The sequence below is a fragment of the Pongo abelii genome, chromosome 8 (genome assembly GCF_028885655.2).
Source record: "Pongo abelii isolate AG06213 chromosome 8, NHGRI_mPonAbe1-v2.0_pri, whole genome shotgun sequence".
NCBI classification, from domain to species: Eukaryota; Metazoa; Chordata; class Mammalia; order Primates; family Hominidae; genus Pongo; species Pongo abelii.
In genome coordinates this window covers 24,761,822-24,779,296 of record NC_071993.2, presented here as the reverse complement: position 1 = coordinate 24,779,296, position 17,475 = coordinate 24,761,822, and the positions used below count along the sequence as shown (strand labels likewise).

General features: G+C 37.1%; 1 protein-coding gene across 3 annotated transcripts in view; it reads left to right on the top strand.

Annotated features, from left to right (window-relative positions):
* Nucleotides 1-17,475, top strand: part of ARHGAP21 (Rho GTPase activating protein 21) — a 136,001-nt gene that overhangs the window by 96,963 nt on the left and 21,563 nt on the right. For 2 of the 3 annotated variants that reach the window (XM_054522088.2, XM_054522094.2), the window contains exons 8-11: nucleotides 52-81; nucleotides 1,429-3,325; nucleotides 14,871-15,029; nucleotides 15,173-15,275. In XM_054522088.2, coding sequence (XP_054378063.1) covers nucleotides 52-81; nucleotides 1,429-3,325; nucleotides 14,871-15,029; nucleotides 15,173-15,275 — 2,189 coding nt within the window. The remainder of the gene's footprint in view (nucleotides 1-51; nucleotides 82-1,428; nucleotides 3,326-14,870; nucleotides 15,030-15,172; nucleotides 15,276-17,475) is intronic. The other variant, XM_024253724.3, reaches the window with a different exon arrangement.

The window sequence follows — 17,475 nt, the reverse complement described above, 5'->3', positions numbered from 1 at the left end:
TGTCTTTATATCAGTAAGCAGCTTCTACTATGTTTTCCTATTTTCTGCTAGCTACAGTTTACAAAGGATGTCACAGCACTGGTAAGAAATGCACAGTAGCCATTTCCTTGCTTATTAAGTCATGTTTTGTAGAGATTTGTAATAAGCCAATCTATTAAAAACTGTTCACTTTGCTTAGAGAAATCCCTCTATCGTGTTAATCTTACTAATTTGCAGAATATGTTTGTGATAGATGGTTTGCCATCCTTATTTTTTATTTTTATGTTTGGTTTTCTTTTGTATCCTGTACATAACTGATGCTACAGTGTAATATTTATCTGCATCAGTACATATATATATGTGTATATATATATATATATTTTTTTTTTTTTTTTAAGTATTTCACCCTCTTCCTGTCCCTACTACTTTGCTGTTATGTTTGTGGCTGCACTTGAGCTTTGCAAGCTGTCGAATGCAAAGAACAGGATGTGATGATAGTCTTGAGTTAAGCTTGTTTTGATTCGGGGAAGATGTGTTACCACACCTGTCTCAGATGCTGAACATAGTCCCTGTGTTGCGCTGATGAGCTCTGTTTCGTAAAGTCTCTATAGTTGATTTCTGTTATTCTTAAGGCTTTAAAAATATTGCTGAATAATTTTACAAATAGTTGATAAAAAACAATTTAGGCTGCATGCCTGCCTGTTAGTAATAGAGAAATGTCTCCTTATAATAAGTAAAAGAGACCAAATAAATTTGTACGATATACTTTTGCATTAGCTTAAAATAAAAATATAAATTATATACAGAATGAGTTACCTTTTTTCATATTTTTGTGCCTTTATTATATGTGCTTTATTTCTTAAACTTGCATATTATCTTACTTTAAATATTAAAATACTTAGCATGGCTGCTGAAGGGCTTAATTTGTCAAAATGGATTATTCTTAGGGACTCTGTAATGGTTAATTGACAAGATGCTTCAAATAAATTAGATTTAATTTATTATAGTAGTAGTACTTAAAATGCATTTAAGATTTTTAATATTTTCACCTTTTCTCTGGCAAAATACATGAATCTTCCTTTGCTGGGATTTATTTGGCAGCCATTTAACCTGTCGACTGCTGAAAATCAGAAGGCTTGAATGGGGAGAATTTTAGAAGCAATGTGGGTACATCTAATTGGTTGGGTAGAAATTTGATGAGTTTCACATGTTTTGAGCAAAGAGGTGATTGTAATTTGTATGTGTTGCAGATTCTACAATTTATTTGATTTCTGAGAGACTAGCTCTTTCTAGATTTGTAGAGTACCCTTATGTTGTGTTTGCATGCATGCTATAGTGAATGTCACTCAGGAACGAGGTAGGACATAGATAAAATAGTGAACTGTAAAAATGGAAATTACTGTTCTTTTTATGAATTTACAGTGACACCTTTCTCTCATTTCTATACAGGCATATTCTCAAGATGCCTACCTGAAAGGCAATGAAGCTTATAGCGGCAATGCCCGCAATATACCTGAACCTCCACCAATCTGCTATCCCTGGCTGCCATCTGCCCCATCAGCCATGGCACAGCCAGTTGAAATATCTCCTCCTGACTCATCATTGAGCAAACAGCAAACCAGTACACCAGTACTGACACAACCTGGTAGGGCCTATAGAATGGAAATACAAGTGCCTCCATCACCAACAGATGTTGCAAAATCAAACACAGCAGTGTGTGTTTGCAATGAAAGTGTAAGGACTGTCATTGTGCCTTCTGAGAAGGTTGTAGATTTGTTATCCAATAGAAACAACCATACAGGTCCTTCACATAGAACTGAAGAAGTGAGGTATGGCGTGAATGAGCAGACCTCTTTAAAAACAGTGTCAAGAACCACATCACCACCATTATCAATTCCCGCCACTCATCTAATTCATCAGCCTGCAGGCTCCAGATCATTGGAACCTTCTGGAATTTTACTTAAATCTGGAAATTACAGTGGACATTCTGATGGAATCTCAAGCAGCAGATCTCAAGCTGTGGAGGCTCCCTCTGTATCTGTTAATCACTATTCGCCAAATTCCCATCAGCACATAGACTGGAAAAACTATAAAACTTACAAAGAGTATATTGATAACAGACGATTGCACATAGGTTGTCGGACAATACAAGAAAGATTAGATAGTTTAAGAGCAGCATCTCAAAGCACGACGGATTATAACCAGGTCGTCCCCAACCGCACTACTTTGCAGGGACGACGTCGAAGCACCTCTCATGATCGAGTGCCCCAGTCTGTCCAGATACGGCAACGCAGTGTGTCCCAAGAAAGACTGGAAGATTCTGTGCTAATGAAGTATTGTCCAAGAAGTGCATCTCAAGGAGCACTGACGTCTCCATCTGTTAGTTTTAGTAATCATAGAACTCGTTCATGGGATTATATTGAGGGACAGGATGAAACCTTAGAAAATGTCAATTCTGGAACTCCAATACCTGATTCCAGTGGAGAGAAAAAACAGACTTACAAGTGGAGTGGGTTTACTGAACAGGATGATAGACGAGGTATTTATGAAAGACCTAGGCAGCAAGAAATTCATAAATCTTTTCGAGGTTCCAATTTTACTGTGGCTCCAAGTGTTGTTAATTCTGATAACAGGCGAATGAGTGGTAGAGGAGTGGGATCTGTGTCGCAGTTTAAAAAAATTCCACCAGATCTAAAAACACTGCAGTCAAACAGAAGTTTTCAGACTACTTGTGGAATGTCACCGCCTCGGGGTATTTCACAAGACAGGTCCCCTCTTGTGAAAGTCCGAAGTAATTCTCTGAAAGCTCTTTCGACGCATGTCACAAAACCATCATTTAGCCAGAAATCATTTGTTTCTATCAAAGACCAAAGACCAGTAAATCACTTGCATCAGAACAGTCTGTTGAATCAGCAGACATGGGTAAGGACTGACAGCGCCCCCGATCAGCAAGTGGAGACTGGGAAATCCCCCTCTTTATCTGGAGCCTCTGCCAAGCCTGCCCCTCAGTCGAGTGAAAACGCTGGTACTTCAGATTTAGAACTACCTGTCAGTCAAAGGAATCAAGATTTAAGTTTACAAGAGGCTGAAATTGAGCAATCAGATACTTTAGATAATAAAGAAGCTGTCGTCCTAAGGGAAAAACCTCCATCTGGACGCCAGACACCGCAGCCTTTAAGGCATCAGTCTTACATCTTGGCAGTAAATGACCAGGAGACCGGGTCAGACACTACCTGCTGGCTGCCCAATGATGCACGTCGAGAGGTCCACATAAAAAGAATGGAGGAAAGAAAAGCCTCGAGTACCAGTCCGCCTGGCGATTCCTTGGCTTCCATCCCATTTATAGGTGAGCTCATTTAGTCATTGGCTAATATGCCAAATGTATAAGAAATCTTTCCAGAAAAGTATTATTTCTAGTTCAATAGGCATAGAAGTCTTACACTGTGATTTTAAAATGTTTGTAGTGAATCTCATAAGCTGTGCTTCAACCAGAGCTTTTATGAACCTCTTTAAAAGTTATTACTAGTACCAATTTTCCTTTAAAAAAAAATTTTTTCAGGTACCTAGTACCCATTTCAAATTTTTATTTTGATGAAACAAATTCCTGAGATTAAGGAAATCAGCGAAGCAAATTGTACCTAATTGTTGATTCAGGTGAATGAAAAACCAAGTGGAACAGTTTTGATAATTAGTTACCAACCTTTCATTTAAACAGTGCTTTTACTTTCTAAAGCATATTTCTTTGTAAATTTAACGTGTACTAAGAGAAAAGACCTCTTCATTGTCAAGTTAGTTTGCCATACTATAAATCCTGGAACAGATTTAGAGAAGTTACTTAAATTATAAGCGTGTGCCACAGTTGCTGGCACCTGTCCTGTTGAGTCTTCTGTCTGCTCCCTCCCACCCCAGATCTGTTCTCCATACAGCAGCCAGTGTAATGTTTTTAAAAATGTCAATTAGATCACACCACTCCTCTGTGCAGAACCCTCTATTTCCTTCCCATCCATCTCACCCAAAATAGCATGCAAAATCCTCCCGTGATCTGAAAGGCCCTGCATGATCTGCCTCACAACTCCGTCTCTGATAGTGTCAGAGAGATCCTACCTCGTGATCTCCTATCACAGTCTTCCATGTGCATCCCATCTGCAGCCTCACCAGCCTCCTTGCTGTCAGGCGTGCCTTGCTACAGGGACAGATACAGCTGGTTTCCAACCCTGGAACACATTCCACAGATAGTCACAAGTCTCTGTCTTCCTCATGACATTTGGGTCTCTGCTCAAAGATGTTATCCAAGCAGGCTTTGTGACTCACCTATCTAAAACAGGTATCCCATGCACAGACACAGAAACGGACATTCTCTTCCCTTAAGCTTTTTTATTTATCTTCGTATTACTGTTTCCACTGGACATGTTTTGTTTTCTTGTTACATGTTTCTCAGTAGAACTAAAACATAAACTACATGAGAGCAGAGATTTTAAATCTTTGGTTCACTTTTGTGTCCCTAATGCCTAGAACACTGCGTGGCACGTAAAGAATTCACTCGATAAGTATTTGTTGAGATTATGGCTGAAAGACAATTTTGAAATGCTGGTTAAATGTATAGCAAAACAACAGTACAGTTCTCATCATGACTGTGCAGCTCTAAAACATCATCTGCTAACAGGTGATGACTTATGTCCTTAATATTACCTTCATTTTATAAGTGAGAAATTTAAGGTATAGAGGGGCTAAATGACATCTCTAAAATTGCACAGTAAGTGATAGAGACAGGGTCTCTAGGTTTGCCTGATTCAGCCTCATCCCAGAGCACAGCTCCAGGGAGCGTGCCATTTATATGGAATGCCTGTGAAGAGCGCCCCCTGGAGGCATGCGATGCAGGGGCTTTTTTCCTTCTCTTTTTGCCACCAACCAAGGCCATACTTGTAGTCCCCCTGGTGCCCCATGGGTTTATGAAAAGAGTTCTCCATCATTTTACAATATAATATGCTTCTCTTTGAGTACTAGTTGAGTTTTTCTTTTCTACGGGAACATTTTTAAAGCTGTTGAGGACTATTGTTTCTTTTCTACGGAAACATTTTTAAAGCTATCAATTGTAAAGCTATTGATAGCTTTAAAAATGTTTCTTAAGAAAAGAAAACACTTAATTGGATAGGTGACACTAAAAGCTTTTTAAAAAAGTTCCACACAGCTTATTTTTTTTATAAATAGGATATATTCAAGTTGTCAACATTGTGGGGAATCTCAACCTAAATCGTACCCATATTCATATCTATACCCCAAGGCCAAGCTCAGCAAATAGTAGACTCCTGTTGTAGATGGAATCTTGTACATCATCTATAATAGATATTTTATAGAAAGCAACTGATGACAAATGATTGTTTTATGAGGTTTTAAAATGTAAAAAAATCTTACAACCTGTGGCTGTTTCACAGGCCCATGCGATCTTATCAGAACAGTGGCATCATATTTTCTTCCTACATAATAACAACAATATAATCAGATTACATTGGAGTAGTAAAAAAATGTGCTGGATATATCTGTTAATATTTTTTCCTAGTTATGAAGTATAGAAATAAAACAGTTAATTATGTTATTAAAGAGAAGACTTTGGCTAAAATAGAAAATAAAGATCTGTATAATTCTATATACATATAGATTGATGTAAATAAATCATTTTATTTACTAAGAATAAAAGTACTCTCTAATTAGTTTCTATCTTATTTGACTTTCACCCCCCTTCCCCCACTGCTCACCTCCTGCTGTGCGGCCCAGTTCCTAACCGGCCATGGACCAGTACCAGTCTGCAGCGCAGGAGTTGGGGACCCCTGCTATATACTAAGGTTGCAGGAGGCATACAGGCATACAAAACAAAATGAATACATTTTGTTTTTAAATTTGGAATATTACTCATTAACAGTATTTTGTTTACTTTTCCCACCCCCCACTTTATAAAGCTGCATAGTAAGTCCTGAAAATAAATTTCAACTTCTTTTATAAGTAAACACAAACCTCAACAATGTGAGCTGTTCACGAGTAATCTCACGGTGAGTAGCAGATATTACAATGTGTTCTAAAATCCTGACTTCCTACACTTCTCTAATTTATACCACTCATTACTAGTAATACAAAAATACTATGACTGTTACCTACACCCAGGGTTTCATCTTAACTTTCTTTCTCCATGCTTTTGTCATATCTCTAAGACTCCTCCTCCTCCGTCTTACCCCAACATTGGCTGCATGTGTGCTCAGTGAGGGTTAGCCCTAAGTTAAATTGAATTTGATGGTCACAGCCTTACTGGCACTGCCATATCAAGATGATTTAGAAGTGTTAGATTTGGTAAGATATAGCTGGATTACATTGTCCATACAGGGGAACTTAGCTCCCTGAAATTTACCCAAAGGGAAGAGGTGACCATTCCCTATACCCAGTTTCTCCCTTTGGGAGCTCTGGGCTCAGTGCCAGTGGTGATATCACAGGACGATGCAGTGAGCACCCAGCCCTTCTTTAATACTAATTCAGGCTGAGTCTTAGCAAATAGTCTGTTTATAAAGAAGAATCATATACTTTATCATCTTACATCTCTTATAAAGAGAAATCATGTACTTATCATCTTTATATGTCTTTTTCATATATTGGCTTTTCCCAAAAATGTGATGCCATTGGTACTTAAGCTTAGAGATTTTTGCTTCCACTATTTGAGTAATGATGTGAGGTAATTTTAAAAATAATAAAGTAGTCCAGGTGCAGTGGCTGGCGCCTGTAATCCTGGCACTTTGGGAGGCCGAGGCAGTCAGATCACTTGAGGTTGGGAGTTCAAGACCAGCCTGGCCAACACAGCGAAACTCCATCTCTACTAAAAAAAATACAAAAATATTAGCCAGGCGTGGTGGGGTGCCTGTGAGCCCAGCTACTTGGGAGGTGGAGGCAGGAGAATTGCTTGAACCTGGGAAGCGGAGGTTGCAAAGAGCTGAGATGGTACCACTGCACTCCAGCCTGGGCGACAGAATAGTGAGACTCCACTCAAAAAATAAAATAATAAAATAACAAAAACTTCTGCAGTGCTTTATAATCTACCACGTACTTTATAATGTACCAATCCTTACCATAACCCAGTGGGGAATTTATGGCAGAATTAATAACCCGTTTTATGGATAAGGAAAGTTAAGTACTTTGCTGAAGCTCTCTCAGATAACTGACAGAGCTGATTGACTGTTGGCTCCAAATTTCATATTCTTTGGACAGTGCCTCAAAATGAGCAAAAATTTAAATCTTGGATTTTACTTTTTTAAATCTTAGCTTGAAAAATCATTCTAAGTTTTATACTCACTATTATTAGCTCAGATCACCCAAGTTTGAATTGGCATCTTTTCCCCATGCTTTTGTCATATCTCTAAGACTTCTCCTCCTCCGTCTTACCCCAACGTTGGCTGTATGTGTGCTCAGTGAGGGTTAGCCTAAGCTAAATTGAATTTGATTGTCATAGCCTTAACGGCACTGCCATATCAAGATGGTTTAGAAGTATTGAGTTCGTTAACAAAAATGTTACACCAGTAAATAATTTCAGATGCTCTTTTATCTTTTCTTTGATAGTAGCATTAGTTTTTTTTGTTTGTTTTTGAGACGGAATTTCACTTTCGTTGCCCAAACTGGAGTGCAATGACACGATCTTGGCTCACTGCAACCTCCGCCTCCCGGGTTCAAGTGATTCTCCTGCCTCAGCCTCCCAAGTAGCTGGGATTACAGGCGTGCGCCACCATGCCCAGCTTTTTTGTATTTTTAGTAGAAATGGGGTTTCACCATGTTAGCCAGGTTGATCTCAAACTCCTGACCTCAGGTGATCCATCCCCCTCAGCCTCCCAAAGTGCTGGGATTACAGGTATGAGCCACCGCACCTGGCCACATTAGCTTTTATTCTTAAACACTTTAAGTTTCTTTGTAGCACACTTTATAGATTGCTATGCTTATTTATTTAGGGAAATACGTTTTTTTAAAACCTAGCTGCTTTTTTTTTTTTTTTTTTTTTGAGATGGAGTCTCACTCTGTCACCCAGCCTGGAGTGCAGTGGCATGGTCTCGGCGCACTGCAACCTCTGCCTTCCAGGTTCAAGCGATTCTCCCACCTCAGTCTCCCAAGTAGCTGGGATTACAGGCGTGTGCCACCACACCCGGCTAATTTTTGTATTTTTAGTAGAAACGGGGTTTCACCATGTTAGCCAGGCTGGTCTCGAACTCCTGATCCGCCTGCCTCAACCTCCCAAAGTGCTGGAATTACAGGCATGAGCCACTGTGCCCTCCCAAAACCTAGCTCTTATAAACTATGAAATTGTTTCACTAAAATAGACTTTGGAGCCTTTTCACCTAGTTCCTTTAATGTTGAAAATAGACCCAAATCTCAAAAGCCCCCAACAAATGCCTGGTTTATAAAAACCTGAAAATGTTTTATATGTTTACATAAACTAAATAGATAATTCCACCCCTTTAGTGGGTTTGTAACTGTAGGCCTTTTGAACTAGAATTGGCCCTTCTCACCACCCAAGTCCAACTTCTTTATTTTATAGGTAGTGAATGTAATATCCAGAAAAGTTAAGTGGCTTTTGCAAAATCGAACACACCAGGTCTCTTGACCTCCCTACTCAGTCATCCACATTTCTACTCCCTTGCTGCTTTTCTGTGTACTAGAATTGAGAATTAATAATTTTCAAGATAGATTAGTGAAATTGGTGAGCTGATATTTATTAAATTTCTAAGTAAATGTTGAATTTGTTGAAATTGTTACAGCATATCAGCTGGCAAGCTGGATCATTTTTCATACACACACGCTTGTGCACGGGCCCATGGACACACACCCTCACCCCCAGATCTTGAGTTTAGTTAACTTCTTTGATCTATGGGACTGCAAAAATTCAGCCAAGTAATTGTAACCTGTTAACCGTGGCAAATCTAGAAGTGATCCTTCCACTTGCCCTTTGTAAATTTAGAGCCCTTGCTGTGCTGACCTGGTGCATGCTTTCTTGTAGATGAGCTGACCATGATATCACACACATCCCTGGTTTTGCTCTCATTTTGTCACCTCCCTTTCAAATACCTACTTCACAGTAGTTCCTCTTGGATTTACAACTCCACTCCCTCATCATCAGCACTGACTGCCATCTTGCCATGGCAAACATGAATAGGGAATTTATTCAAAATACTCTCCCCTTCCTAACCACTGTAAAAATCATTTCTATCTAATAGGGAGATACAGCTTTGACCTTTTGGTTATTAAGATAACCAAATCTCCAGATGACTTTGAAGAAGCCAAATGTTAATTTAAATCTATGTTCACAGAACTGACCATTAAAGAAACTTGGTCTTAATTAGAAAATTGAATTCCAGTTATGATAATGAGCTTAATTATTGTAAAAATTGGGAATATTTGAACTAGGTGATGGGCACCCATCACCAGTTCATATAAAACAGGACTTATTGCTTCAAAATTTTTATTTATAATTAGTGAAAAATGTTCAGTGAGCCTACTCAAGCTCTGTTGCTGGGTCAAAGATGAGAAGGCCATGTGAATATATTAGCATCATTTTTAAACATTCTTTCTCCAGGCCTTTTAAATGTAATGTAAATGGAGTTGCTCCAGCATGCCATTTTTATCAGCTCTTGTACCTGATGTTCAGTAATTGGTATTAATGGGGCTAATTTAAATTTGCCTAGGGAGTTCAATTTTTTAGGATGTCTTTATTTCATTGGGCTTAACTTTGATTAAAAAAAAAAAAAAAGTGGCATTGCCAAAGATTACATTGTTACTTGAAAGAAGGAGCTTATGCTTGACTGTTAATAAGATCATTTAACTTTAGCCGTTCACCTCCTTTGATTTAAATTGAGTGTATATCTCAGAAGGCAAATAAAAAGAAAGGGTATTTGTCACATTTGAATTTATTTATTTATTTATTTATTTATTTTTGAAACAGAGTCTTGCTGTCACCCAGGCTGGAGTGCAGCAGCTTGATCTTGGCTCACTGCATGCTCTGCCTCCCAGGTTCGTGCCATTCTCCTGCCTCAGCCTCCCGAGTAGCTGGGACTACAGGCATCCGCCACCACACCTGGCTAATTTTTTGTATTTTTAGTAGAGACGGGGTTTCACTGTATTAACCAGGATGGTCTTGATCTCCTGACCTCGTGATCCACCCACCTCGGCCTCCCAAAGTGCTGGGATTACAGGCGTGAGCCACTGCACCTGGCCTGAATTTATTTTTAAGACACAGAATCCATTAGCAATATTTCCTCTCCTTTTCCCTAAGTATGAGGAAAAAATCAATATTTTAGGCATATTTTGCTTCTGGTAGGAGTTGGAACAGAAACAGCTTATTCAATTTCCATATTTTAGTAAAAAGATATATACGTGCTGTTGTTTTGGAACCACATATATAATTTTAGGTTAGTTGCCATTTCTTTCAACTTATACAAATTTACCCCTCTTTTTGCAATATATAGTTTACTCTGTCATTGAAATAAGTAATAGTGTTAATATTCCTTAAATTATTATGCTGTAATTTGGGGAGGGGGTAGGAATACTACTTTGTAGCAGAGGTGAAATAAAAAGCAGAATTATGTCAGGGAACTGATTATTCTGCCATGGTCTATGCTGAAAATTCTGATAATTTCACTGAGTTACATAAAATTATTGTCAACTGTAATTATAAAATATAAAGTACATTAATTATATGCATCTTTGTAATTATGGTCAGCTGTGAGAAACGTGCCTCATAACTCAGCTCACCTTAGAAGGGACTTTTTTTTTGCTCTGTGCCCTAACCTGTAACAGTGGACATTGGGTGTTATGAGAAGACATGCACATTTGTCAGGGTGCTAGAAACGCATTGCCTTCCACATTTATGTCCATCATAATTCTCTTGGTTACAGGGACAGGGCAATTATGTCAAATTAGCTCATGCCAAGAAGTAATGTTAGCTCACAGGGAAGAACTTCTGTGGTAGACCTGGTTCCATGCACGGCCGGATCCAAATACCCAAGTAATGACATCAAGAGTGAGTTTTTCCTTTTTCCTTTTTTTTTTCTTTTTCTTTTTTGACATAGAGTCTCGCTCTGTTGCCCAGGCTGGAGTCCAGTGGTGCAATCTCGCTTCACTGCAGCCTCCACCTCCCAGGTTCAAGCGATTCTCCTGCCTCAGCCTCCTGAGTAGCTGGGATTACCAGCGTGTGCCACCATGCCCAGCTAATTTTTGTATTTTTGGTAGAGATGGAGCTTCACCATGTTGGCCAAGCTGGTCTCGAACTCCTGACTTGAAGTGATCCTCCCACCTTGGCCTCCCAAAGTGCTAGGATTACAGCCATGAGCCACCGCGCCTGGCCTGTGAGTCTTTTTTCATCTTGCTTTCTTCATTCTCAGATTCTTTTTCTCCACATAGTAGAAAAGGTGGCCGTTGGTGACAACTCAACAGTTTACTGATTTCTACAGTTTTTGTTCTCCAAGGATAAGAAGAGAAAGTCCATAGTTTTCTCACTGTCCATGTATTGAATCCTAGAGATACTATTAATATAAGGGGTCCTGACTACATGGTTCTCGCCCCTTGGCCAGTCTCTGTGGATTGAGAGGGATAGGCCCTATGGTTGGTCAGGCCTAGATCATGCCCGCCCATAGGAGGGCCAGCCACTCCTGTGAATCCCACTGAACCTCTGGGATAGACAGGCATAGACACTCTCTGTAGTTATCTTGTGGAACACGAAGAGGAACAAATAGGATGAGGACATCTTAAAGTGAAAATACTTGTCAGTTTATGAGATGAAAAAACAGTTATAAATCACTGTTTCATCTTGCTTTTATTTGATCATTTCAGTAATAGGATTTTACCAGTATTTTTTACATTTTTATTAGGCTTTTGTATTTCTTCCATGAGTTGTCTTTTCATGTGTTTTGCTCTTTCCACTGTGATTTTAGTGGTCCTTACTCATAAGAGCTCTTCATATAGGAGGGCTTCCCTTCTTTCATGCTTTGATATCTGAAAATTATGTAACAGTTATACATGAAGTTTCACAATATGAAATCTTTAAGATGTTTTTCTAAAATATTAATTGATAAGCAATAAACAGTGAAAGTTTCCTATTCAGATACGAATAATCAATAGAAACATAATTTGAAATACTCTCCATTTGGAAAAAATCCAAATTGAATAATGGAGTAGATATTATCTGTGAGGATTATTTACTTTTGGAAAACATTGTTTTCCAAAGCAAAATTTTTGGATATATAGGCCTGTATTTTTTTACATGTTAAGAAACAGTAACCACATTGAATTTTGATGTGTAGCAACTTAGGCGTCCTTCACCATTCTTTTTATTATAAAGAGCTCTGGGTCTTTTAGTGAAGAAAGTAAATGAAGACTTTTTTTTTTTTTTTTTTTTGTGTGACAGAGTCCTGCTCTGTCGTCCAGGCTGGAGTGCAGTGGCATGATCTTGGCTTACTGCAGCTCCACCTCCTGGGTTCAAGTGATTCTCCTGCCTCAGCTTCCCAAGTAGCTGGGACTACAGGCGCGCACCACCATGCCCAGCTAATTTTTGTATTTTTAGTAGGGACAGGGTTTTGCCATGTTGGCCAGGCTGGTCTCGAACTCCTGACCTCAGGTGATCCACCAGTCTTGGCCTCCCAAAGTGCTGAGATTACAGGCGTGGGCACCGTGCCTGTCCAAGACCTAATTTCTTAAGTCAGTTCTTTGATTACGTAGTTTAACACGAATGTTTATGCCACTTAATAACAAATTTGTAACCCCAGTAGTTCATAAATATGTTTTGAATGCATTATTTAATGTCTTAATGTAGTATGTGATATGCCTAGGATAAAGATGATTGATTTTCATCTAACAGAATATTTTATTTAAAATTTAGAAGTCATTTGAAAGTGTGACAGCATGATGCTTTTGAATATATTTGTATATGAGATGAAAAATTTTTGTTTTCCCTTTGGTCAACTAAATGTGTATTTTTCTACATTGGAAAATAAGATAAATTGGAATTATTCTTGTTTTTACATAATCTGCACATTGGTAATAATTAAAGTGTATGTGAAAAGTAGAGTTTTTCAATTTGGATTATTCCTAACAAAACACAGTATTTTTAAACCAGTAGAAAAGTTTTTATATTTTCAAAGGGAATCAAGAATTGGATTAGTATAGTCTGTAAATGTGAGGTAATATAATTGTGTTTACTTTAAAAGTATGTTTAGCTTTTCCTTTTCTCCTTTTAACATACCAGTAAAAGGAATTTATTATAAAGAATGCAACAATACTGAAATGAGTAAGCCCAATGTTAGTCTCTTCTCCCACGCCTTCTCCATTCAGTCCTCCTTTAGAACAGGTGAGTATCTATCCTTCCACCTGTTTTTGCAGACATATCTAAAACTGATTATTTTAATCCAGTGTGTTTCAGAAATGTTCTCCAAAATATAGTAAGTCGGAAGAGATTGAATGAATACCATCAGGAAATCCAGGGACACAAAATTTGAAAATTGTATTTAATGCTTTGCAATAATGCTTAATCCATGCGCAATTTGAATTTCACTCTCATTACTTTTGCAAGGCATAAAATCATTCTCCTCAAAGATTTATCCCAGTATAATTAAAGATGTATTCATACTGCATGAGTCAGATACTTTCCGAAGAATACAGTATATTCCTCTTCACATCAGTATTCATTAATCTGTAACAGAATTATGGATCAGCAGACTCTATAAAACCAGGCTGCTTTATATCATGTATCATTTGAAGAAACTTTGTTAAACATGTGCTAATTTAAATATCAAAATCAGTTTTAAATACTACAAGTTTTAGCGAAATTAAATTGTTATCCTCATTGAATTTTTAAAACTTCAGTTATCTTCTTGCTTTTGGAGAAAGAATTACTGCATTCTTACTGACATGATAGTAAACTGTCATATACTTAGTAAAAAGCGGTGCACAGAGAAATTTTCAAAATGTCTTCTCTTCCTGAAATGTAAAGAGCTGCTTTTAAAGAAAGTTGTAAAAACAGAAAATAAGCTAAACACAGTTAGAATTTACTGATTTTGGCCATAAAATGGAAATGTTATATTTTTGTAACATAATCAGTCCTCTTGATTAAAATCCTGATAATATGGTACAGCATCCTTAGAATTTAGTCAAAATTAAAATAGCTGGACCTTTTAAATCCAGGCATCAAAACCCTGGTTTATCATTGTAGTATATTCTTTAACAGGTTTTATTCTGGGGCATTTAATTTTAAGGATTATAGTTCCAGCATCCTATTGAATTACATTTCTTGGCCTCAAGTATTAGAACTTAAATCACTGATGTTTTTATAAGAGTAAGAATTTTGTGCAAATGGCCCTGGAAACTTATTTTGGAAGCTAGAGACTGGACTTTGTCTTTCTACAAAAATTGAGATACACTTGTGTGGGGATGATGAGGGGATACGGTTTTAGGAATTAATGCTTTGAAAACTGAGCCTCAACCAATCACCTTAATTTCCTGAAGTGATAATCTGTGATACATTTAAAATTTGAAAAGTAATTCTTTCAGGGTGGTATATGATTATTGCTCTGGTTTGATAGGTTTAGGTTCTAGGCACCTATAAACTTTAGTACCTTGACAATCAGTTAGTGAAGGCATTAATTTGTTGGTAGAGCAGCTCATTTAATGTCTTATACCATATTCTCAGAATTATTTAGAATTACTAGAGTAATAACTGTAAATCAATTTTTAGCAGACTGAATAGGTCATTTAGTGATGTGCCTTGGTGGTGAAGTGTTAAAATCTTTATCTGACCCCCTTAATAATGATTATTGACTATGAGTTTTATTATTAATAACAGTTAGGTCATTGAACATTCTGATTTCCCTTTTTTCTTACAGATGAACCAACTAGCCCTAGCATTGATCATGATATTGCACATATCCCTGCTTCTGCTGTTATATCAGCCTCTACCTCTCAGGTCCCCTCCATAGCAACAGTTCCTCCTAGCCTCACAACTTCAGCTCCATTAATTCGCCGTCAGCTCTCACATGACCACGGTACGTCTAAAGGGTGGTTTTGTAAACCGTATCTCATGCCCTGTTTTCCACTTAGAATAGTAAGATAAACTGATCTTTCCACCATTAAAAGAATCTGGGAACCACTTGTGAATGTCTAAATATTGGATTTTAATTAATTACAGAATCTGTTGGCCCTCCTAGCCTGGATGCTCAGCCCAACTCAAAGACAGAAAGATCAAAATCATATGATGAGGGTCTGGATGATTACAGAGAAGATGCAAAATTGTAAGTCTCAGGTGTATTATTTGAAATATTTGTATGTGGGTGGATTTTCAGCATGACCTTGACACATAAGTTCAGAATTTAATGATGTCTTATGTTTTCTAACTTGGACATTAGAAATGCAAATATATAAAGTTGTTAATGGTAACATTAAATTGAATTTTAAAAATCAGTAATACACAAACATGGTAGAAAAATATGTTAAATACTCTCACCCTAGAAACTGCAGCCATTCAGTACTATTCAAACATAATATGTTACTGTTTTCTTTTGTGTAATTCTAGAGCTATTCTATACATAAAATCATATGTACACTACCTAAATATGCATATATGTTTGTGTATTGTATTCTAATTATTTTTACAAACCAATGACACATGGTATAGACACTGATCTTAGAGATCCTTAAATGCATATAGTCCTGGCTCATGCTGTTTCATGATTTTTTAATTTTTCATTGAATAGTTTATACCATAATATACTTAACCAATACTCTATATTAATAGACATTTATATTGATCAAATCTTATGCTATCACAAATAATACTTCATTGACTATATTTGTACATAGTTCAGTTAGCACATGTGTGAATAAATATAATTGAAAACAGGATTCTTACATCAAAGGGTATGTGTATTTTTATTTAAAAATTTATTTATTTTTGAGACAGTTTTGCTCTTGTTGCCCAGGCTGGAGTGCAATGGCGTGATCTTGGCTCACTGCAACCTCCACCTCCCGGGTTCAAGCGATTCTCCTGTGTCAGCCTCCCAAGTAGCTGGGATTACAAACATGCGCCACCTGTTTGTATTTTAGTAGAGACCGGGTTTCACCATGTTGGTCAGGCTGGTCTCAAACTCCTAACCTCAGGTGATCCACCCACCTCGGCCTGCCATATTTTTAATTTTAATATCTATTGTTAATTGCTGTCCATAAAAATTATACCAAACCACATTCCCACCAACAATATACAAAAGCCTCTGCTGTTACACTCTAACACAGTGTAGTGTTTACTTTCATACATATATTTTTAATTATTATAATGGCATATTGCAGTTTTAATTTGACACAGCAGTTGAACACCATTTTGTATATTTAAGATATTTATATTTTTCCGTGAACTGATTTTTTATATTTTTTGACGATTTTCTATGGATTCTTCTGACTTCTGTATCCTTTTTATATAAAGAAAGCTAACATTTTTCTGTGATGTGTTGCAAGTCTTTCCTAATTCAATATTTTTCATTTTTTTTAAACCATGCAAAAATATTTAAAATTTTTTCTGTGGCTAAATTTAGAAAAATACTGGTGGCCTTTGAATTTTGAGTCGTATTGTATCAAAAAATTCTGTCACTACTCCAGATTTATAACAAAATTTGTTTACTTTTTATTTTTTTGTAAACTTACAACTTTGACTCATCTGAAATTAAAGAGACAACTTTACATTTTCTAATATCTCTGTTGTCCCAAAAGCACCTGTTGAATGTCATCGTTTTCCCACCAATGATACATCATCTTTATTATATACTAAGTCATATGTATTTAATTTTATTTTGGGACTCTATTCTATTCAGTTGATTTATCTGTATATTAATGTACACCAGGTTCTATTAATTATGGTAGTTTTATAATGTCTGTCTTACCTGGTAAGGCTATTATCCATCATTATTTTATGTTTTTTCAGAATTCTCCTGGCTATTTTTATTTTAGTATTTGAACCTTAAAATCAGATTTTCTGGTTCTTGAATTCTTATGTACATTTTCATTGATACAATGATTAATTTATAAATTAACTTGGGGAATACTGACATCTTTATGATTCTGAACCTTATGTTAAAGAACTATTTGTCTTTTTTGTTATCTTTGCATACAGTTCTCTGAGGGTTCCATTTGGTTATTCTTTATATTCCAATAAAAGTAGTTCTTTCTGGAGCAGCTACTTGAGGGAGGTTTGTGTGAGGCTAGCAGGGCTTGCTTCCAGGCTAGCAGAAATTTTCCTAAAGATACAGGGTTGGATTTGTGAGCTATTTTAGCCTTTATTTCTTCCTCATTATAAGATATCAAAAACTGCCCTTATTTCAGAGTCTACCACACCGTACACCAACTACACACTGTTGCCTGCAAAGATAGCAGGACTGTATGTTTCCTCATTCTCCTCTGATACTCCACGGTAACAAATGAGGCTCCTGTCACCAGCTTCAGCAC